A 23,262-nucleotide genomic window follows, 5' to 3' on the forward strand; every position below is an offset into this window, starting at 1 on the left:
AATGACTATACAAGTCCTATAAGTGTTATAATGAAGGCAACACATGATGTGTCTATATTAGCCTACTATCAAAATGACTTTAAAAGTCTTATATAAGTGTTATAATGAAGGCAACACATGATGTGTCTATATTAGCCTACTATAAAAATGACTATACAAGTCCTATAAGTGTTATAATGAAGGCAACACATGATGTGTCTATATTAGCCTACTATCAAAATGACTATACAAGTCCTATAAATGTTATAATGAAGGCAACACATGATGTAAGTGTCTATATTAGCCTACTATCAAAATGACTTTAAAAGTCTTATATAAGTGTTATAATGAAGGCAACACATGATGTGTCTATATTAGCCTACTATCAAAATGACTATACAAGTCCTATAAATGTTATAATGAAGGCAACACATGATGTGTCTATATTAGCCTACTATCAAAATGACTTTAAAAGTCTTATGTAAGTGTTATAATGAAGGCAACACATGATGTAAGTGTCTATATTAGCCTACTATCAAAATGACTTTAAAAGTCTTATATAAGTGTTATAATGAAGGCAACACATGATGTGTCTATATTAGCCTACTATCAAAATGACTATACAAGTCCTATAAGTGTTATAATGAAGGCAACACATGATGTAAGTGTCTATATTAGCCTACTATCAAAATGACTTTAAAAGTCTTATATAAGTGTTATAATGAAGGCAACACATGACGTGTCTATATTAGCCTACTATCAAAATGACTTTAAAAGTCTTATATAAGTGTAATAATGAAGGCAACACATGATGTGTCTATATTAGCCTACTATCAATGTTATAATGAAGGCAACACATGATGTGTCTATATTAGCCTACTATCAAAATGACTTTAAAAGTCTTATATAAGTGTTATAATGAAGGCAACACATGATGTGTCTATATTAGCCTACTATCAAAATGACTATACAAGTCCTATAAGTGTTATAATGAAGGCAACACATGATGTAAGTGTCTATATTAGCCTACTATCAAAATGACTTTAAAAGTCTTATATAAGTGTTATAATGAAGGCAACACATGATGTGTCTATATTAGCCTACTATCAAAATGACTATACAAGTCCTATAAGTGTTATAATGAAGGCAACACATGATGTAAGTGTCTATATTAGCCTACTATCAAAATGACTTTAAAAGTCTTATATAAGTGTTATAATGAAGGCAACACATGATGTGTCTATATTAGCCTACTATCAAAATGACTATACAAGTCCTATACGTGTTATAATGAAGGCAACACATGATGTAAGTGTCTATATTAGCCTACTATCAAAATGACTTTAAAAGTCTTATATAAGTGTTATAATGAAGGCAACACATGATGTAAGTGTCTATATTAGCCTACTATCAAAATGACTATACAAGTCCTATAAGTGTTATAATGAAGGCAACACATGATGTAAGTGTCTATATTAGCCTACTATCAAAATGACTTTAAAAGTCTTATATAAGTGTTATAATGAAGGCAACACATGATGTGTCTATATTAGCCTACTATCAAAATGACTTTAAAAGTCTTATATAAGTGTTATAATGAAGGCAACACATGATGTGTCTATATTAGCCTACTATCAAAATGACTATACAAGTCCTATAAGTGTTATAATGAAGGCAACACATGATGTCAGTGTCTATATTAGCCTACTATCAAAATGACTTTAAAAGTCTTATATAAGTGTTATAATGAAGGCAACACATGATGTATTAGCTATATTAGCCCAGTGTTTCCCACACATTCATTTATTTGTGGCGGCCCGCCACAAAAGAATTACGTCCGCCACAAATAATTTTTTTTTTTTTAAAATATATATTTTTTTGTCCTGTCCAGCTTCTCAGGCAAATCATATAGTTGATGTAGATGCCCATATCGGCTGTTCAGATTTACTTTACAAAAGAGAAGTGTAGGATACTTCTCTTGTTGCCTTATTTGTATTTGACCACTACTGTTTTCTGTTTATTTGTTACTGACTGTGGCAGGACACCTCTGCCTCTGTTTCACTTTATGTTGCTGGTAAATAATATGGTTGTAGTAGTAGGCTAAAGTTAAATTATTTAGTATGCACTAATTAAAGGGGCGGAGCTTTAAGAGACATTTTAGCTTTTATATTTTATAAGATATAGTTTTTGTAAGAACCACAATTAATAAATATATTTCAGTGAATAACTTATTGTTCAAATCTGTATATAAATATGTACATAAAGTGTTGTAATTATATTGTAAAATGGATGGATGGATGGATGGATGGACGTTTAAAACAAAACTGTTATTATTAATTAGTAAGTATACATTTTTTGAGCCTTTTTAGAGAAAATCATATCATTGTAGTAAATTATGCAAATTACTCGATGATGTCATGGTGACTACGCCCATAGCCACGCCCCCACCGCCACAGGTATCTTGGCAGTTTATGGGAAACACTGTTAGCCTACTATCAAAGGCCGACGCAAATATTCGTTGACAGAAATTTTGTATCTTAATTTTTATTCTACACATTTTTGCAACATTGGAAATCATTAGTAAAATGGAGGCTTCTCACAGGATGAGATAACTCCTGGAAATGACTGGCTCAGAATGACCAAAGGTATAGATGTGTGTCCAAGTTAAAGGAAACGGCAGGCTGTCTTCTTCTAATAAGATTTATTACCGAAGTAAACTGTCAATAAATGTTTTTTAAGTACAAATGGATATACAGTGTCACTACTTTAGTCATCATTTTTGCGCTTACAAAACTTCTCGATGGCCTTCGCTCCCAAACTTCTTCTGTTGGTTTGATATCACCAAAATGATTCCCGGGCGCGGCGCCGCTGCTGCCCACTGCTCCCCAAGGGTATGGGACAAATGCAGAGGACAAATTTCACCACATCTAGTGTGTGTGTGACAATCATTGGTACTTTAATCTTAATTAATCTTAGTTTCATAGACTTCAAAAAGGCATTTGACTCGATACATCGAGGCACGATGGTGAAGATCTTGAAGGCATACAGTATTCCTCCGAACCTACTCCGAGCAATAGAGTCCATGTACGCAGGAACAAGGGCCAGGGTGGTGACCCCAGATGGCAACAGCGAGGAGTTTGACATCCTGGCTGGAGTTATACAAGGGGATACACTAGCCCCCTTCCTCTTCATCATAGTCCTTGATCATGCGCTCAGGAAGGCAATAAATGGGCGAGAGCAGGAACTTGGCTTCACGCTGACACCAAGGAAGTCGAGTCGACAACCGGCAGTGGTCCTGACAGACCTTGACTATGCGGATGACATCAGTCTGCTCTCCAACAACGTGGAACAAGCACAAGAACTCCTACACAGGGTAGAGCTAGAGTGCGCCAAGGTTGGCCTTAGGCTAAATGCCAAGAAAACTGAGGTCATGACCTACAATGTTCCACCAGAACATCAACCTCTGATAACAGCAGGAGGCACTGTGCTGAAAGAAGTTGAGGACTTCAAATACCTGGGCGGATGGGTCAACTCAACTGAGCAGGATTTAAAAGTGAGGAAGGCACTTGCATGGAGGGCCCTGAACGGCATGACCAGTGTATGGAGCTCCAACCTCCCCCGCCAAATCAAACTCAGCTTCTTCTACGCGACAGTTGAGTCCGTTCTCCTCTATGGCAGCGAATGCTGGACCCTGAAGCCAACCCTGGAGAGGTCTCTGGATGGTTGCTACACCAGGATGCTGCGTGCAGTGCATAACATCAACAAGAGTGCGCACGTAACCAACAGAGTCCTCTACAGGGGAATACCAAGGGTGAGCGAGAAGATTGCTGTAAGGAGAATGAGACTAGCAGGGCACTGCCAAAGGCATCAGGAGCTGCCAGCCAGCAAATTGGTACTGTGGGAACCAACACATGGGCATCGGTCAAGAGGACGTCCCACACTAACATACGTGGACATACTCAAGAAGGATGCAGGAGCTCAGAGTACCAAGGAACTGGCCAAATGTATGGAGAATCGGGATGACTGGAAGCAACGATGGAAGGCTCGTCTGAGGACGACCTAGAGAGAATCTTAATATTGTCATTACTGGCACAAGTGGTAGAAAAGTGTATTACAACCGAATACCGCTGCGGCCATTACGGAGGCCTACTGAAATGAATTTTTTTTATTTAAACGGGGATAGCAGATCCATTCTATGTGTCATACTTGATCATTTCGCGATATTGCCATATTTTTGCTGAAAGGATTTAGTAGAGAACAACGACGATAAAGTTCGCAACTTTTGGTCGCTGATAAAAAAAAAGCCTTGCCCCTACCAGAAGTAGCGTGACGTCACAAGCTGGAGGGCTGCTCACATTTTCCTATTGTTTACACCAGCAGCGAGAGAGATTCGGACCGAGAAAGCGACGATTATCCCATTAATTTGAGCGAGAATGAAAGATTTGTGGATGAGGAACGTAAGAGTGAAGGACTACAGTGCAGTGCAGGACGTATCTTTTTTTCGCTCTGACCGTAACTTAGGTACAAGCTGGCTCATTGGATTCCACACTTTCTCCTTTTTCTATTGTGGATCACGGATTTGTATTTTAAACCACCTCGGATACTATATCCTCTTGAAAATGAGAGTCGAGAACGCGAAATGGACATTCAGTGACTTTTATCTCCACGACAATACATCGGCGAAACACTTTAGCTACGGAGCTAACGTGATAGCATCGGGTTCAAATGCAGATAGAAACAAAATAAATAAACCCCTGACTGGAAGGATAGACAGAAGATCAACAATACTATTAAACCATGAACATGTAAATACACGGTTAATGCTTTCCAGCTTGGCGAAGCTTAAAAATGCTGTTGCTAACGACGCCATTGAAGCTAACTTAGCAACGGGACCTCACAGAGCTATGATAAAAACATTAGCGCTCCACCTACGCCAGCCAGCCCTCATCTGCTCATCAACACCCGTGCTCACCTGCGTTCCAGCGATCGACGAAAGGACGAAGGACTTCACCCGATCATCCGTGCGGTTGGCGGCTAGCGCGTCTGCTATCCAAGTCAAAGTCCTCCTGGTTGTGTTGCTACAGCCAGCCGCTAATACACCGATCCCACCTACAGCTTTCTTCTTTGCAGTCTTCATTGTTCATTAAAGGCCTACTGAAAGCCACTACTACCGACCACGCAGTCTGATAGTTTATATATCAATGATGAAATCTTAACATTGAAACACATGCCAATACGGCCGGGTTAACTTATAAAGTGACATTTTAAAATTCCCGCCACACTTCCGGTTGAAAATGTCCTTTGGATATGATTTATGCGCGTGACGTCATAAAATGCACGGAAGTGTTTGGGCCCTATTGGACACAATACACAAAGCTCTGTTTTCTTCGACAAAATTCCACAGTATTCTGGACATCTGTGTTGGTGAATCTTTTGCAATTTGTTTAATGAACAATGGAGGCTGCAAAGAAGAACGTTGTAGGTGGGATCGATCGGTGTCTTAGCGGCTAAGTACAATACTTACAGCAACACAACAAGGGCTACTTACCCTGATAGCAGACGCCTAGCTGATGCTTGCCGCCAAACCCACGGATGAAGTCCTTCGTCGCGCCGTTGATCGCTGGAACGTAGGTGAGCACGGCTGTTGATGGGAAGATGAGGGCTGGCTGGCTGGCGTAGGTGGAGCGCTAATGTTTTATCATAGTTCTGTGAGTTCCGGTTGCTAAGTTGCTAAATTAGCCTTAGCGTCGTTAACAACAGCATTGTTAAGCCTTACCAGGCTGAGAATTTTTAACCGTGTAGTTACATGTACATGGTTTAATAGTATTTTTGCTCTTCTGTCTATCCTTCCAGTCAGGGGTTTATTTATTTTGTTTCTATCTTCATTTGAGAACGATGCTAGCACGTTAGCTCAGTAGCTAAGTGTGTCACCGATGTATTGTCTTGGAGATAAAAGTCACTTTAAATGTCCATTTCGCGTGCTCGACTCTCATTTTCAAGAGGATATGGTATCTGAGGTGGTTTAAAATACAAATCTGTGATCTACAATAGAAAAAGGAGAGTGTGGAATCCAATGAGCCAGCTTGTACCTAAGTTACGGTCAGAGCGAAAAAAGATACGTCAATCACTGCCTCTCAAGTCCTTCACTGTAACGTTCCTCATCTACGAATCTTTCATCCTCGCTCAAATTAATGGGGTAATCGTCACTTTCTCGGTCCGAATCTCTCTCGCTCCATTGTAAACAATGGGGAATTGTGAGCAGCACTACCGCTTGTGACGTCACGCTACTTCCGGTACAGGCAAGGCTTTTTTTTATCAGCGAGCAAAAGTTGCGAACTTTATCGTCGATTTTCTCTACTAAATCCTTTCAGCAAAAATATGGCAATATCGCGAAATGATCAAGTATGACACATAGAATGGATCTGTTATTCCCGTTTAAATTTAAAAAAATCATTTCAGTAGGCCTTTAAACAAATTGCAAAAGATTCACCAACACAGATGTCCAGAATACTGTGGAATTATGTGGTGAAAACAGAGCTTTTTTGTATTGGATTCAATGGGTCCCAATACTTCCGTTTAACTAGTGACGTCACGCGCATACGTCATCATACATAGACGTTTTCAAGCGGAAGTTTAGCGGGAAATTTAAAATGTCACTTTATAAGTTAACCCGGCCGTATTGGCATGTGTTGCAATGTTAAGATTTCATCATTGATATATAAACTATCAGACTGCGTGGTCGCTAGTAGTGGCTTTCAGTAGGCCTTTACGGACCACGGCTGAGAAACTGGTATTTTTAGGCGGCCCTCTAGGCGGCGCTCCCAATGGTTAAGAAGCACTGGCCAAACGAACTGGACTCAGGGGTGGTTATTGGTGCATTTATGGCTGTAGCTACCTCCACCCAGGCGTTGAAGGTGTTGAGCAGAGTGAAAGGGTCTCCCTGGCTGCAGTGCAGGGGCTGGCGGGCGGTGGCGCAGTCCGGGTTGTGCTGGGAGCTGCGCAGGAAGGGCGACTGGACGCTGAGGGCGGCGGCCACTGTCAACACAGGCTCCACCAGATTGAACAAGGAGCCCAGCACCAGCATCTTCCCTGAGGGACAAACACACACTGGAGTCTCCATCACGTGTGTCCAGGATGTTGATCATTCCTGAGAGAATACCGATGACCACGTCGACCGGCAGCTGAGCGAGCAGACTCCCGATAGAGGTCAGCTCACAGCGGTGGTCCAGCGCCCCCTGCTCCTTGAGGTAGGTAATCGCGGTCTGGATGCTGGCGGCGGGCGGCGGATCGATGAAGACGAAAGACAGCGGATCTCCGAGTCCCATGCTCTTCATCTGTGCGAACAAGGCGTGTCAAGTGCTGGGACAGGAAGGCGCGGCCACACTCCACACACCTGAAGAACCAGCGAGTCCAGTGCCACCCGGTGGATCTCGGGCACGGCGTAGGAAGCGAAGGCGTCGTAGTCGGACTCGGCGTAGAGGCGGTAGCACACCCCGGGACCCGTACGGCCGGCGCGACCTTTCCTTTGCTCCGAGCTGGCTCGGCTGATCCAGAACTCTTGCAGACGCTGCATCTTGGCCTTGGGGTCGAAACTCATCTCTTTCACCTTGCCTGCCAAACACAACACACGTTTGACTTTTGTTTGTGGGCCAAACCCTAACAGATAACTGTTGATTCATTTAACATTAAACGGCCTTCTTTCATCTCCGTAATATCGCTAAAATTCGTTCCATTTTGTCCACTAGCGACGCTGAGATCATTATTCATGCGTTCGTTACGTCTCGTCTCGATTACCGTAACCTATTATTTTGGGGTCTCCCTATGTCTAGCATTAAAAAATTACAGTTGCTACAAAATGCGGCTGCTAGACTTTTGACAAGAACAAGAAAGTTTGATCATATTACGCCTATACTGTATATACCTTAACTTTAACTTTATATATATATATATATATATATATATATATATATATATATATATATATATATATATATATATATATATATATATATATATATATACCTATACTGGCTCACCTGCACTGGCTTCCTGTGCACTTAAGATGTGATTTTAAGGTTTTACTACTTACGTATAAAATACTACACGGTCTAGCTCCATCCTATCTTGCTGATTGTATTGTACCATATGTCCCGACAAGAAATCTGCGTTCAAAGAACTCCGGCTTATTAGTGATTCCCAGAGCCCAAAAAAAGTCTGCGGGCTATAGAGCGTTTTCTATTCAGGCTCCAGTACTCTGGAATGCCCTCCCGGTAACAGTTAGAGATGCTACATCAGTAGAAGCATTTAAGTCCCATCTTAAAACTCATTTGTATACTCTAGCCTTTAAATAGACCCCCTTTTTAGACCAGTTGATCTGCCGTTTCTTTTCTTTTCTCCTCTGCTCCCCTCTCCCTTGTGGAGGGGGAGTTACACAGGTCCTGTGGCCATGGATGAAGTGCTGGCTGTCCAGAGTCGGGACCCCGGGTGGACCGCTAGCCTGTGCATCGGTTGAGGACATCTCTGCGCTGCTGACCCGTCTCCGCTCGAGATGGTTTCCTGCTGGCCCAACTATGGACTGGATTCTCACTATTATGTTAGATCCACTATGGACTGGACTCTCTCACTATTATGTTAGATCCACCATGGACTGGACTCTCTCACTATTATGTTAGATCCACTATGGACTGGACTCCCACTATTATGTTAGATCCACTATGGACTGGACTCTCACTATTATGTTAGATCCACTATGGACTGGACTCTCTCACTATTATGTTAGATCCACCATGGACTGGACTCTCTCACTGTTATGTTAGATCCACTATGGACTGGACTCTCACTATTATGTTAGATCCACTATGGACTGGACTCACACTATTATGTTAGATCCACTATGGACTGGACTCTCACTATTATGTTAGATCCACTATGGACTGGACTCTCACTATTATGTTAGATCCACTATGGACTGGACTCTCACTATTATGTTAGATCCACTAAGGACTGGACTCTCACTATTATGTTAGATCCACTATGGACTGGACTCTCACACTATTATGTTAGATCCACTATGGACTGGACTCTCACTATTATGTTAGATCCACTATGGACTGGACTCTCACTATTATGTTAGATCCACTATGGACTGGACTTTCACTATTATGTTAGATCCACTATGGACTGGACTCTCACTATTATGTTAGATCCACTATGGACTGGACTCTCACACTATTATGTTAAATCCACTATGGACTGGACTCTCACTATTATGTTAGATCCACTATGGACTGGACTCACACTATTATGTTAGATCTACTATGGACTGGACTCTCACTATTATGTTAGATCCACTATGGACTGGACTATCACTATTATGTCAGATCCACTAAGGACTGGACTCTCACTATTATGTTAGATCCACTATGGACTGGACTCTCACTATTATGTTAGATCCACTATGGACTGGACTCTCACACTATTATGTTAGATCCACTATGGACTGGACTCTCACACTATTATGTAAGATCCACTATGGACTGGACTCTCTCACTATTATGTTAGATCCACTATGGACTGGACTCTCTCACTATTATGTTAGATCCACCATGGACTGGACTCTCACTATTATGTTAGATCCACTATGGACTGGACTCACACTATTATGTTAGATCCACTATGGACTGGACTCTCACTATTATGTTAGATCCACTATGGACTGGACTCTCACTATTATGTTAGATCCACTATGGACTGGACTCTCACACTATTATGTTAGATCCACTATGGACTGGACTCTCACTATTATGTTATATCCACTATGGACTGGGCTCTCACTATTATGTTAGATCCACTATGGACTGGACTCTCACACTATTATGTTAGATCCACTATGGACTGGACTCTCACTATTATGTTAGATCCACTATGGACTGGACTCTCACACTATTATGTTAGATCCACTATGGACTGGACTCTCACAATTATGTTGTATCCACTATGGACTGGACTCTCACTATTATGTTGGATCCACTATGGACTGGACTATCACTATTATGTTAGATCCACTATGGACTGGACTCTCACACTATTATGTTAGATCCACTATGGACTAGACTCTCACTATTATGTTAGATCCACTATGGACTGGACTCTCTCACTATTATGTTAGATCCACTATGGACTGGGCTCTCACTATTATTTTAGATCCACTATGGACTGGACTCTCACTATTATGTTGGATCCACTATGGACTGGACTCTCACTATTATGTTAGATCCACTATGGACTGGACTATCACTATTATGTTAGATCCACTATGGACTGGACTCTCACACTATTATGTTAGATCCACTATGGACTGGACTCTCACTATTATGTTAGATCCACTATGGACTGGACTCTCTCACTATTATGTTAGATCCACTATGGACTGGACTCTCACTATTATTTTAGATCCACTATGGACTGGACTCTCACTATTATGTTAGATCCACTATGGACTGGACTCTCACTGTTATGTTAGATCCACTAAGGACTGGACTCTCACTATTATGTTAGATCCACTATGGACTGGACTCTCACTATTATGTTAGATCCACTATGGACTGGACTCTCACTATTATGTTAGATCCACTATGGACTGGACTCTCACACTATTATGTTAGATCCACTATGGACTGGACTCTCACACTATTATGTAAGATCCACTATGGACTGGACTCTCTCACTATTATGTTAGATCCACTATGGACTGGACTCTCTCACTATTATGTTAGATCCACCATGGACTGGACTCTCACTATTATGTTAGATCCACTATGGACTGGACTCACACTATTATGTTAGATCCACTATGGACTGGACTCTCACTATTATGTTAGATCCACTATGGACTGGACTCTCACTATTATGTTAGATCCACTATGGACTGGACTCTCACACTATTATGTTAGATCCACTATGGACTGGACTCTCACTATTATGTTATATCCACTATGGACTGGGCTCTCACTATTATGTTAGATCCACTATGGACTGGACTCTCACACTATTATGTTAGATCCACTATGGACTGGACTCTCACTATTATGTTAGATCCACTATGGACTGGACTCTCACACTATTATGTTAGATCCACTATGGACTGGACTCTCACAATTATGTTGTATCCACTATGGACTGGACTCTCACTATTATGTTGGATCCACTATGGACTGGACTATCACTATTATGTTAGATCCACTATGGACTGGACTCTCACACTATTATGTTAGATCCACTATGGACTAGACTCTCACTATTATGTTAGATCCACTATGGACTGGACTCTCTCACTATTATGTTAGATCCACTATGGACTGGGCTCTCACTATTATTTTAGATCCACTATGGACTGGACTCTCACTATTATGTTGGATCCACTATGGACTGGACTCTCACTATTATGTTAGATCCACTATGGACTGGACTATCACTATTATGTTAGATCCACTATGGACTGGACTCTCACACTATTATGTTAGATCCACTATGGACTGGACTCTCACTATTATGTTAGATCCACTATGGACTGGACTCTCTCACTATTATGTTAGATCCACTATGGACTGGACTCTCACTATTATTTTAGATCCACTATGGACTGGACTCTCACTATTATGTTAGATCCACTATGGACTGGACTCTCACTGTTATGTTAGATCCACTAAGGACTGGACTCTCACTATTATGTTAGATCCACTATGGACTGGACTCTCACTATTATGTTAGATCCACTATGGACTGGACTCTCACTATTATGTTAGATCCACTATGGACTGGACTCTCACACTATTATGTTAGATCCACTATGGACTGGACTCTCACACTATTATGTAAGATCCACTATGGACTGGACTCTCTCACTATTATGTTAGATCCACTATGGACTGGACTCTCTCACTATTATGTTAGATCCACCATGGACTGGACTCTCACTATTATGTTAGATCCACTATGGACTGGACTCACACTATTATGTTAGATCCACTATGGACTGGACTCTCACTATTATGTTAGATCCACTATGGACTGGACTCTCACTATTATGTTAGATCCACTATGGACTGGACTCTCACACTATTATGTTAGATCCACTATGGACTGGACTCTCACTATTATGTTATATCCACTATGGACTGGGCTCTCACTATTATGTTAGATCCACTATGGACTGGACTCTCACACTATTATGTTAGATCCACTATGGACTGGACTCTCACTATTATGTTAGATCCACTATGGACTGGACTCTCACACTATTATGTTAGATCCACTATGGACTGGACTCTCACAATTATGTTGTATCCACTATGGACTGGACTCTCACTATTATGTTGGATCCACTATGGACTGGACTATCACTATTATGTTAGATCCACTATGGACTGGACTCTCACACTATTATGTTAGATCCACTATGGACTAGACTCTCACTATTATGTTAGATCCACTATGGACTGGACTCTCTCACTATTATGTTAGATCCACTATGGACTGGGCTCTCACTATTATTTTAGATCCACTATGGACTGGACTCTCACTATTATGTTGGATCCACTATGGACTGGACTCTCACTATTATGTTAGATCCACTATGGACTGGACTATCACTATTATGTTAGATCCACTATGGACTGGACTCTCACACTATTATGTTAGATCCACTATGGACTGGACTCTCACTATTATGTTAGATCCACTATGGACTGGACTCTCTCACTATTATGTTAGATCCACTATGGACTGGACTCTCACTATTATTTTAGATCCACTATGGACTGGACTCTCACTATTATGTTAGATCCACTATGGACTGGACTCTCACTGTTATGTTAGATCCACTAAGGACTGGACTCTCACTATTATGTTAGATCCACTATGGACTGGACTCTCACTATTATGTTAGATCCACTACGGACTGGACTTTCATAATATTATGTCAGACCCACTCGACGTCCATTGCATCCAGTCTCCCCTAGGGGGAGGGGTCACCCACATATGCGATCCTCTCCAAGGTTTCTCATAGTCATTCACATCGACATTCCATTGGGGTTGTGAGTTTTTCCTTGCCCTCATGTGGGCTCTGTACCGAGGATGTCGTTGTGGCTTGTGCAGCCCTTTGAGACACTTGTGATTTAGGGCTATATAAATAGACATTGATTGATTGATTGATTGATTGAACATGTATTTATATCAATAACAACTATAATAATACATATTCCTCAAATTACATTTGTTAATTTCTGATACAATATTGATATTGGAGCCTTGAGTATTGGCCGATACCGATATCGATGCTATACGACATCAGCAGTAATCATACATACTTGTATCATTTTAGCTGCAAAAAGCTCTGATCTGATTTGAAATACTATCTCTTATGTTTCCGTTAGCAAAGGATTGTGGGTAATCCTCCCGGCAGCCGCCATCTTTTGGGTCATAACTTTGTTTATTCGCCTGCGGCAGTTTTCCAAACATTTTTCGCACTTTTGCTTCGGACAGTGACGTCAACTTCGGGGAATTTGAAAGAGGAACGTGAAAGTTTCCTACAGACAGACGTTGGATGGGGTTTGGGATGTTGGCGATAAAGATCCGTACGAGATGAGAAAATACGAATGGACTACTGATTTGGAATCTTACCCCTTTACAATGACTTTAGGAATATCGTAGTGCTTTGTGCTTCCTTTTCCTGAATTTGCGCCATTTCTACAACCCTGCACGACATATAAGTGACCCATTTTGCACAAAAATCAAATAAAATAAAATCAACTTTATTTATAAAGCACATTTAAAATTTACCACAGGGGTAGCCAAAGTGCTGTACAATGGGCAGGTTAAAAATAACACGAGAGCCGAGCAAACAACACAACACAAACAGAACACGATAAAAAAATAAATAAATAAAATATAAAAACATAAAAACAGGTTCACAGCAGGTGTATTATGGGGCGCCATTGCAGGATGGGTATCACTCAGTGTTAAAAGCCATGGAATAAAAGTATGTTTTTAAGAGAGATTTAAAAACAGGAAGAGAGGAGGCTTGTCTAACACTAAGAGGTAGGTCGTTCCAGAGCTTGGGAGCAGCAGTGGCGAAAGCTCTGTCACCTTTAAGCTTCAGCCTTGTGTCCGGGACCGTCAGTAGCAGCTGATCGGCTGATCTTAGGGATCGGGTGGGGCAGTAAGGCTGAAGGAGGTCGGAGAGATATGTTGGCGCGAGGTTGTTTAGACATTTAAAAACAAATAAAAGGAGTTTAAAATTGATTCTGTAACGCACAGGGAGCCAGTGAAGGGACGCTAATATAGGGGTGATATTAGCGTCCCTTCACATTAAAATAACAAGAGGCGTGCTTGGTTAAAAGTGTTTGCGTACACGCTTCGCTTAGTTTTGACACACAAGATGGCGGATGTCATCGGATGACGCAGGCATGTGATTTGAACCTAATGAAAAAGACAGAAAATAAGCCGGTGCCCTGGTGGGGGTGAGGGGGGGGGGGGAGAAGGAGCTCCCCCGAAGCCCAACATTCTCTTATACAAGCGCTTAGGCCACATGTGTCAAACTCAAGGCCCGGGGGCCAGATCTGGTCCGCTGCATCATTTTATCTGGGGCCGTACTTATCAAGCTTCTTAGAATTACTCCTAAGAAGTCTGCTAAGAGTTGACTTAAGAGTAAATAAATTATTCGCTGAAAGCTGCACTTAAAAGTTAGTTATCAAGCGTCTTACTCACACTTTCAGCGAAGTGTAGGACTGAATCTTAAGTGTCACACTCAGAGCTGAATTACGACATTACTATGTGCCGTAAACGGAATTTTAGGTGACGTCATTTCTGTGTCCATAGAAATGACCAATCACGGAAGGGAATCCGTTGTCTAAGAATAAAGAAATATCTTGGAAATATTTAAGTGGACAATGGGAGTGTATATTTTGACAATAAACTACAAAATAACACAAAACAAACTAGTCCCCGCCGGCGCTACCGCTCCCTCTCTTCTCTCGCCCACACACTCACTGACGTCACTCACCTCGCGGCCACACACATACGCTACTGTCAAAACATTTTCTTTCCAATTCATTAATTAGGCAACTAATTTGAAACTGGTGTGGGTGGCTCTATATATACTAGCCCACTGCAGCCACATGCAGAAATTACCAAGGAATCGAAAAGTATTAAATCTGTGACAAAAATAATACCCGCTCTGTCTAAACCAGGGGTCACCAACGCGGTGCCCGCGGGCACCAGGTAGCCCGTAAGGACCAGATGAGTAGCCCGCTGGCCTGTTCTAAAAATAGCTCAAATAGCAGCACTTACCAGTGAGTGAGTGATTTATTTACTAGCAAGCTGGTCTCACTTTGCCCGACATTTTTAATTCTAAGAGAGACAAAACTCAAATAGAATTTGAAAATCCAAGAAAATATTTTAAAGACTTGGTCCTCACTTGTTTAAATAAATTCTTTTTTTTTTTTTACTTTGCTTCTTATAACTTTCAGAAAGAGAATTTTAGAGAAAAAATCCAAACTTAAAAATGATTTTAGGATTTTTAAACACATATACCTATTTACCTTTTAATTTCCTTCCTCTTCTTTCCTGACAATTTAAATCAATGTTCAAGTAATTTTCATTTTTTTTATTGTAAAGAATAATAAATACATTTTAATTTAATTCTTCATTTTAGCTTCTGTTTTTTCGACAAAGAATATTTGTGAAATATTTCTTCAAACTTATTATGATTAAAATTCAAAGAAATTATTCTGGCAAATCTAGAAAATCTGTAGAATCAAATTTAAATCTTATTTCAAAGTCTTTTGAATTTATTTTAAAACTTTTGTCCTGGAAAATCTATAAGAAATAATGATTTGTCTTTGTTAGAATTATAGCTTGGTCCAATTTGTTATATATTCTAACAAAGTGTAGATTGGATTTTAACCTATTTAAAACATGTCATCAAAATTTTAAAATTGATCTTAATCAGGAAAAATTACTAATGATGTGCCATAAATAATTTTTTTAATTTTTTCCAAAAGATTCGAGTTAGCTAGTTTTTCTCTTCTTTTTTTCGGTTGAATTTTGAATTTTAGAGAATCGAAATTGAAGATAAACTATGTTTCAAAATTTAATTGTAATTTTTGTCGTGTTTTCTCCTCTTTTAAACCATTCAATTAAGTGTAAATATCATTAATTATTAATAATAACATAGAGTTAAAGGTAAATTGAGCAAATTGGCTATTTCTGGCAATTTATTTAAGTGTGTATCAAACTGGTAGCCCTTCGCATTAATCACTACCCAAAAAGTAGCTCTTGGTTTCAAAAAGGTTGGTGACCCCTGGTCTAAACGATACCGTTTGATCAGCTGCTCGTCATCAAACAAATCCAGGACATCGTTCCGCTCCCTGAACGTTCGCGCACGTCTCTCTCGCCTCAGTGCCATCCCCTGCTGGCAACTCCTAACCACTTAAGACACCTCTGAAGGTCTCTTAAATATCGTGGAGAGTAGGAGTGATTGTTAGACTTAAGAACGTTGATAAAAAGCTTTTATTCTTAAGTTTGAGAGTAGGACTAAATTTCGCAAATTTTCAGGACTTAAGTGTAAAATGGCACTCTAAGAAGCTTGATAAGTACGGCCCCAGGCCTGCAAACACCTGGAAATAATATGTGTCAACAAAAAACTTCAGATTTTCTCACTAAATGATTGTTTTCATTTTGCCAGAAAAAATATATGTACTGCTTGAAATTGCATAACTTTTCAACTTTAATAGTATCCAGTATTGCAACAAATATTACAGTATATTATCATACTTTCCAAACATTTTTAGTCTAAATAAAAATAAATATCTGCTTGACTTGTGATTTTACAGCAAACTACCCATCAATTGAATAAAAATGACAATACATTTGACGGTGTTCTTTACAGCATCTTACTGTAAATTGAAAAAAAACTACACATTTTTTGCGTTAAAATTCTGGTGCATGGTCAGGATTGTACCACCTCTGCCTCAATTTAAGTCAGGAAAAAGTTATTAGGTACAGTCGTGGTCAAAAGTGTACATACACTTGTAAAGAACATCATATCATGGCTGTCTTGAGTATCTAATCATTTTTACAACTCTTATTTTTTTGTGATGTAGTGATTGGAGCACATACTTGTTGCTCACAAAAAACATTCATGAAGTTTGCTTTTATGAATTTATTATGGCTCTACTGAAAATGTGAGCAAATGTGCTGGGTCAAACAGCTAATTTTTTGTTTCATCTGACCACAGAACTTTCCTCCAGAAGGTCCTACTATGTGATGTCAGATGAAACAAAAATTGAGCTGTTTGGTCACAATACCCAGCAATATGTTTGGAGGAGAAAAGGTGAGGCCTTTAATCCCAGGAACACCATACCTACCGTCAAGCATGGTGGTGGTAGTATTATGCTCTGGGCCTGTTTTGCTGCCAATGGAACTGCTGCTTTACAGAGAGTAAATGGGACAATGAAAAAGGAGGATTACCTCCAAATTCTTCAGGACAAGCTAAAATCATCAGCCCGAAGGTTGGGTCTTGGGCGCAGTTGGGTGTTCCAACAGGACCATGACCCCAAACACACCTCAAAAGTGGTAAAGGAATGGCTAAATCAGGCTAGAATGAATGTTTTAGAATGGCCTTCCCAAAGTCCTGACTTAAAGGTGTGGACAATGCTGAAGAAACTAGTCCATGTCAGAAAACCAACAAAATTAGCTGAACTGCACCAATTTGGTCAACAGGAGTGGTCAAAAATTCCAGCAGAAGCTTGTGGATGGCTACCAAAAGCGCCTTATTGCAGGTAAACTTGCCAAGGGACATGTAAGCAAATATTAACATTGCTGTATGTATACTTTTGACCCTCACATTTTCAGTAGAGCCATAATAAATTCATAAAAGAAGCAAACTTCATGAATGTTTTTTGTGACCAACAAGTATGTGCTCCAATCACTACATCACAACAAAATAAGAGTTGTAGAAATGATTGGAAACTCAAGGCAGCCATGACATGATGTTCTTTACAAGTGTATATACACTTTTGACCACCACTGTATTTTAATGATTAACCTCTTAAAGCCCTACTGTTTTTTTTACATGCTTTTTTTATTTCTCTTTGCTATTTGGGCTTATTGGACCCTAATTAGAATAAAAAAACTAAGAATCAACTTTTGATAGGATGTACTTAGTCCATAAGTAACAAACGTGTACTTCATGCTAATTCTTATTTTTACACTTTTTTTTCCAAATTCCATTGTATGTTATACTCTTCTGACACCACCAGATGGCAGTATAAGTGTCCACATAAGCGGCCATAAGACCCCAATTCAGTAGTGTACACAATTTTGGAAATAAGAGCTAAAAGGTGCTGTCCACGCATGTGGCCACTAAGCCTTTAGAGCAGGGGTCACCAACCTTTTTGAAACCAAGAGCTACTTCTTGGGTAGTGATTAATGCGAAGGGCTACCAGTTTGATACACACTTAAATAAATTGCCAGAAATAGCCAATTTGCTCAATTTACCTTTAACTCTATGTTATTATTAATAATTAATGATATTTACACTTAATTGAACGGTTTAAAAGGGAAGAAAACACGAAAAAAATGACAATTAAATTTTGAAACATAGTTTATCTTCAATTTCGACTCTTTAAAATTCAAAATTCAACCGAAAAAAAGAAGAGAAAAACTTAAAAAAAGAATTTATGGAACATCATTTGTAATTTTTCCTGATTAAGATTAATTTTAGAATTTTGATGACATGTTTTAAATAGGTTAAAATCCAATCTACACTTTGTTAGAATATATAACAAATTAGACCAAGCTATATTTCTAACAAAGACAAATCATTATTTCTTTTAGATTTTCCAGAACAAAAATTTTAAAAGAAATTCAAAAGACCTTGAAATAGGATTTAAATTTGATTCTACAGATTTTCTAGATTTGCCAGAATATTTTTTTGAATTTTAATCATAATAAGTTTGAAGAAATATTTCACAAATATTCTTCGTCGAAAAAATAGAAGCTAAAATGAAGAATTAAATTAAAATGTATTTGTTATTCTTTACAATAAAAAAAATAAATTTACTTGAACATTGATTTAAATTGTCAGGGAAGAAGAGGAAGGAATTCAAAAGGTAAAAAGGTATATGTGTTTAAAAATCCTAAAATAATTTTTAAGGCTGTATTTTTTCTCTAAAATTGTCTTTCTGAAAGTTATGAGAAGCAAAGTAAAAAAAATAATGAATTTATTTTAACAAGTGAAGACCAAGTCTTTAAAATATTTTCTTGGATTTTCAAATTCTATTTGAGTTTTGTCTCTCTTAGAATTAAAAATGTCAGGCAAAGCGAGACCAGCTTGCTAGTAAATAAATAACATTTAAAAAATAGATGCAGCTCACTGGTAAGTGCTGCTATTTGAGCTATTTTTAGAACAGGCCGGCGGGCTACTCATCTGGTCCTTACGGGCTACCTGGTGCCCGCGGGCACTGCGTTGGTGACCCCTGTTTTAGAGGTTTATAAGAGTATTATCAGTGACACGTCATGAAACCTTGACATCCATCTAAGTTGGAAAAATTTTCTTACCCGAGTCCACCACAAAGCGTACTCCATCGATGGTGACCGAGGTCTCTGCGATGTTGGTCGAGATGATGCACTTCCTCACACCAGGTGGCGCTATGTCAAACACCTATTGATGACATCGCCGCAGACATTAAGACGCTGACGAGGCCGTGACGCCGTAGGAGTGGTACCTTGTCCTGCTGCGCCAGGGAGAGCGTGCTGTGCAGCGGCAGCACAATCCAACGTCGCGTGTGCGTGGCGTACACCTGACACGCCTCCTGGATGGTGGCGATCTCCGCCACGCCGCTGAGGAAGATGAGCAGGTCGCCGCGCTCCTCTGGCGGGTAGCGCTGGTCGATGCCCTGCAGGATGCGCAGGTAAGGCCGGGGGTCCATCTTCTCAGAGCGCGACGGCTGCTCCTCCGGCGGGATGGGTTGGTAAGTCACCTGAGCGGGTCAGACACGTTTGAAAACACAGACCGTCGCCGCCATCTTGCGGCGTGCCCACCTGTATGGGGAAGAGCCTGCCTGGCACCTGCAGCACAGGAGCGCCGCCGAAATAGTCGGAGAAGAGCTTGATGTTGATGGTGGCCGACATGAGGATGAGGCGCAGGTCGGGGCGCTCCGTCAGCAGGGAGCGCAAGACGCCCAGCAGGAAGTCACAGTGCAGGTGTCGCTCGTGGACCTCGTCCACGATCAGAACCTGGTACTGCTCCAGAGTCTTCTCCTGCTGGATCTGCCTGAGGAGCAGGCCCTCAGTCAGGAAGATCAGCTTGGTGGCGAGGGTCCGCGTGGTCTCGAAGCGGATCTGGTAGCCTACCTGTGAACATAAACCAAAAATGAGTTCGCTGGAACTTCCAAACGGCAACAATATGTACAAAACAATCTGGGAAAATAGGCAGACTGTCAAAACTTCCATAAAAAAAGTCTACTAGTTTGGCTTTTTATTTGCCTTTTTTCTTTGGAATACCAGCAACAACAAAGAAAGTAGTGTGAAGACAACTGCAAAAAATCGATTCACATCCTGATCGTTATTCTTATTCATCTAATTTCTAAATCGATTCATAATTTTCAAAAAATAAATTTTAAAGATAAATATATATATTACATATACATATATTTTTTAATTTAAAAAGTAAATAATGTATATATATCATATCAAATATCTATTAAAAAAATATTAACTTTTTCAATTTAAAAAATAAATAAATATATATATATATATACACACACACACACATACATAATATAAAAATATACATTTTTTTATAAAATGTATATATTTTTTTATACATACATAAATATATACATACACACGCAAAAAAATTAAAAAAATATATTTATTTTTTATTTTATATATATATATATATATATATATATATATATATATATATATATATATATATATATATATATATATATATATATATATATATATATATATATAAATATATAAAAATTAAAAATAAAAATTATAATATATATATCCATCCATCCATTTTCTACCGCTTGTCCCTTTTGGGGTCGCGGGGGGTGCTGGAGCCTATCTCAGCTGCATTCGGGCGGAAGGCGGGGTACACCCTGGACAAGTCGCCACCTCATCACAGGGCCAACACAGATAGACAGACAACATTCACACTCACATTCACAACATTTAGTGTTGCCAATCAACCTATACCCAGGTGCATGTCTTTGGAGGTGGGAGGGGCCTATCCCCAGGTGCATGTCTTTGGAGGTGGGAGGGGCCTATCCCCAGGTGCATGTCTTTGGCGGTGGGAGGAAGCCGGAGTACTCGGAGGGAACCCACGCAGTCACGGGGAGAACATGCAAACTCCACACAGAAAGATCCCGAGCCCGGGATTGAACTCAGGACTACTCAGGACCTTTGTATTGTGAGGCACATGCACTAACCCCTGTTCCACCGTGCTGATATATATATATATATATATATATATATATATATATATATATATATATATATATATATATATATATATATATATATATATATATATATATATATATATATATATATATATATATATATATATATATATATATATAAACACACACATGCATATATAAATATATGTATGTATGTATATATATATATATATATATATATATATATATATATATATATATATATATATATATATATATATATATAAACACACACATGCATATATAAATATATGTATGAAAACATATATAAATAAATAAATAAATGATAAATGGGTTATACTTGTATAGCGCTTTTCTACCTTCAAGGTACTCAAAGCGCTTTGACAGTATTTCCACATTCACCCATTCACACACACATTCACACACTGATGGCGGGAGCTGCCATGCAAGGCGCTAACCAGCAGCCATCAGGAGCTAGGGTGAAGTGTCTTGCCCAAGGACACAACGGACGTGACTAGGATGGTGGAAGGTGGGGATTGAACCCCAGTAACCAGCAACACTCCGATTGCTGGCACGGCCACTCTACCAACTTCTCCACGCCGTCCCTTATATAAATATATTTATATATATATTAAAAAAAAGATAAATATAAATATAAAATATATATAAAATATATATATATATATATATATATATATATATATATATATATATATATATACTGTACATATATATATATATATATATATATATATACTGTACATATATATATATATATATATGTATATATATATATATATATATATATATATATATATATATATATATATATATATATATATATATATATATATATATATAAATAATAAGAAGAATTAATAATATATATTTTTCTAAATTTAAAAAGTAAATAATATATGTATCATATAAAAAACTAAGATTACAATGACTAATTTAGTGTCAATATTTGAGTGGCCCCTCTGTAGTGGGAACGTTGGGCCCCGAGGTCAAAAAGGTTAAGAACCCCTGGCTTACACGGACTATAACAAAAAACAACAGAAAATGGAATTCAAGAAGAGACACGTGGTTAATTTCTTTTTACACTTGTATGAGAGTTATGACCTGTGATGGCCACAGTTTGACACTGGAACAGATGATTTTGTATTATTTCCGATGGAGCAAACGGGACACAAACCTTGGAGCCGTACTGGTTGAGACTCTCGAAGCTGACCCTCTTGGCCAGTGAAATGCAGGCGATGCGTCGGGGCTGCGTGCAGGCGATCTGCGTGAACCCGGCAGAGAGCAGGTACTGGGGCACCTGGGTGGACTTCCCACAGCCGGTGTCCCCCGCCACCACCACCACCGGGTGCCGCCTCACCATCTCCACCACTCGGTGTCGATACTGGAAGATGGGCAGGGTCCTCTGCTCCCGGCGCAGCTTGGCCAGCTTGCAGAAGCTCTGCCGCTGACTGAAGTCAAGGAAGTGCAGGAGAGCCAGGCGGAAGTCGGAGATCACCTGAGGACTCGGACCTGACGACTCTCTCCTCGTGTGAGAGCGTCCGATCCGCTCCTCCACGTCCCTGGTGCACACCGACACATTGATGCGGTAGCGAGCGTCATAGTCCCGAGGGAGGTCCAAGGACCCGGGCCGGATCACGTCAGGGCTGGCACCCGGTCCAGGTCCAGACATGTCCCGCTTTACCTTTGATTGATTGAAACTTTTATTAGTAGATTGCACAGTACAGTACATAGTCCGTACAATTGACCACTAAATGGTAACACC

At 39.6% G+C, this 23,262-nt stretch overlaps 1 protein-coding gene across 2 annotated transcripts in view; it reads right to left on the reverse strand.

Annotated features, from left to right (window-relative positions):
* Nucleotides 1–23,262, reverse strand: part of dhx34 (DEAH (Asp-Glu-Ala-His) box polypeptide 34) — a 56,133-nt gene that overhangs the window by 32,366 nt on the left and 505 nt on the right. For both annotated transcript variants that reach the window (XM_062060931.1, XM_062060930.1), the window contains exons 2-8: nucleotides 22,675–23,181; nucleotides 20,083–20,394; nucleotides 19,767–20,021; nucleotides 19,600–19,702; nucleotides 7,373–7,590; nucleotides 7,139–7,313; nucleotides 6,875–7,068 (exon numbers count right to left, since the gene is read on the reverse strand). In XM_062060931.1, the coding sequence (XP_061916915.1) occupies nucleotides 6,875–7,068; nucleotides 7,139–7,313; nucleotides 7,373–7,590; nucleotides 19,600–19,702; nucleotides 19,767–20,021; nucleotides 20,083–20,394; nucleotides 22,675–23,181 (1,764 nt within the window). The remainder of the gene's footprint in view (nucleotides 1–6,874; nucleotides 7,069–7,138; nucleotides 7,314–7,372; nucleotides 7,591–19,599; nucleotides 19,703–19,766; nucleotides 20,022–20,082; nucleotides 20,395–22,674; nucleotides 23,182–23,262) is intronic.

Source organism: Entelurus aequoreus, linkage group LG10 (genome assembly GCF_033978785.1).
Source record: "Entelurus aequoreus isolate RoL-2023_Sb linkage group LG10, RoL_Eaeq_v1.1, whole genome shotgun sequence".
In the NCBI taxonomy this organism is placed as follows: Eukaryota; Metazoa; Chordata; class Actinopteri; order Syngnathiformes; family Syngnathidae; genus Entelurus; species Entelurus aequoreus.